Genomic DNA, 2,010 nt, shown 5'->3' with positions numbered 1-2,010 from the left:
GGACTCCTTTGTCCCTCATGCCATCAGATTGTACAACTCCTCACTCGGGGGAGGGGGGCGGGGGGAATAGGGCAAAGAGGACAGTACATACACACCTGGACTCACATAAATACCTGACCACTTGAACACTTGACTCAACACTGACACTTTGACTGATAATTTATGGCAAATTTATGGTAAATGTCTATTATTATTGTTATTTTTTGTTGTATTCTATACTGTATTCTTGCTAAAACTGTAAAACTGTAAGTCTAAGTCTGTCAGGGTGGAGCGAGCTGATAAAACCATGTGAACGGTCTAATTTGGGGGACTGTGTTTCCCTGCAGTGCCCCATTGACACCCGTAAGGTGCTCTCAGAGAACCTGGTGGTGATCGGCGGCACGGCCATGCTGCCGGGTTTCCTGCACCGCCTGCTGGCCGAGCTACGCCTCCTTGTGGAGAAACCCAAGTACAGCAACGTGCTGGCCAGCAAGAGCTTACGTTTACACGCTCCGCCTGCCAAGCCCAACTGCACCGCCTGGCTCGGAGGTCAGATAATGAGTTTCTTTTATTTGAATATCTATTATTATCTGCTGAACAGAGGGCTTTCCCAGAAGGCAGTATACTGCAAAAAAACATGTCTTTTTTTTTTTAGGCAAGAAGAATTTTGAAAAATAAGTATTTGTGTATCAGTTGGAAAGCTCTCCCTGTATTCACACTGTCCTCCGCTGTCCTCAACAGGTGCTATCTTTGGGGCGCTGCAGGATATCCTGGGCAGCAGGTCCGTGTCACGAGACTACTACAACCAGACAGGCCGCATCCCAGACTGGTGCTGCTTGAGCTCCCCTCCTCCCGAGTCCCTCTACGAAGCAGGGAAGACGCCTCCCCCCCTCATGAAGAGAGCCTTCTCCACAGAGAAATAGAATGATCTGTAACGTACTCTCCTTTACTCCACCTGATAAAACAGTTCAGTAATCTTAAACGTCACATCTCAACTCAAGTCTTGTTAATGTGTCTCTACATCAAGCATACCGCTCTAGATGTTTTTAATGTCTAGTAGTCACACGCACGTTTTTGTATGAAGAGATTGTTTGATGATCGGCTGAGCTGGTGTCTGACCTCCCCAGTAAGAACCGATTTTGGGATTTTAGCCGTTTACGTTGATATTCTACAAGTGTTAGAATTTCAAACAGGTCCTGTGCTACACGCAGCCGTGTCTTCGGTTTTATTTTACGTCTCACTGAGGAAGACTGAACTTGTACGTCTCCTATTTCTGCATTTTGTTGGCATTAAGACTGAAAAACCCACTGTGTTCAGCAGACATGTTTCCAATGATTACCAAGTTGTGCTTTAGTAATCCTTTTCCCAGCAAAACTGCAGAAAATGTAACTGTTTTCTCGTGGGATGGTTGATAAAGTGTGGACAACTGCCTGTGTTTTTGACGGTAATGTCCCATGGAAGTCTTTCCAAAAAGAAAGAAAGTTAAACTTATTTATTGTTTGGATCTCAGTGTAAAATGGTTGTTGAACTCATTAAAGGACCTGCACACACCCAAAGGTGTTTTCAGTTATTTCATGTTAAAATGGGGAGGCGGTATCCTGGGAGATACTAAGTCCTCCCACCCTTAAGACGTGGTAGCACATGCAACGGGACGGTCAGGGACATGTGGATTAGATCCGAACACATCCAATATGAGCAGTGTCTAGTCAAGCTAGATAATTGAAATCACCTGTGTGTGTGATGTAGTTGTGTGTGTTAAACCATCTTCCAAACAATGCCATCTTGCTCTGTAACTTTTATATCCAACTATTGCAACAATTAAATATTTAGAATTCAATCAGACTTGCTTTTTTCCTGTCCTTTTTATTCTAGAATGGCTTGTGGCTTTAATATTTAAACCTTGTGTTTTCCCCCCGGGTCAAAAAGGGACAAAAATGTGATATTTTTGTCCCTTTTTCAGACTGTTTTTTTAGTTTTCACTACCACTGCCTTACCACCAGTAGTTTTGGAATTCATGGTCAATAACCCTCA

At 43.7% G+C, this 2,010-nt stretch overlaps 1 protein-coding gene across 1 annotated transcript in view; it reads left to right on the top strand.

Annotated features, from left to right (window-relative positions):
• actr10 (actin related protein 10) overlaps positions 1-1,816 on the top strand; it is a 10,305-nt gene extending 8,489 nt beyond the window's left edge. The window contains exons 12-13 of the mRNA XM_032542593.1: positions 327-528; positions 721-1,816. Coding sequence (XP_032398484.1) covers positions 327-528; positions 721-902 — 384 coding nt within the window. The 3' untranslated portion in view covers positions 903-1,816. The remainder of the gene's footprint in view (positions 1-326; positions 529-720) is intronic.
• Positions 1,817-2,010: the final 194 nt, after the last annotated feature.

Source organism: Etheostoma spectabile, chromosome 18 (assembly GCF_008692095.1).
Source record: "Etheostoma spectabile isolate EspeVRDwgs_2016 chromosome 18, UIUC_Espe_1.0, whole genome shotgun sequence".
Lineage (NCBI taxonomy): Eukaryota > Metazoa > Chordata > Actinopteri > Perciformes > Percidae > Etheostoma > Etheostoma spectabile.
The sequence above is the reverse complement of the archived record's forward strand: the minus strand, read 5'-3'. Positions and strand labels throughout refer to the sequence as shown.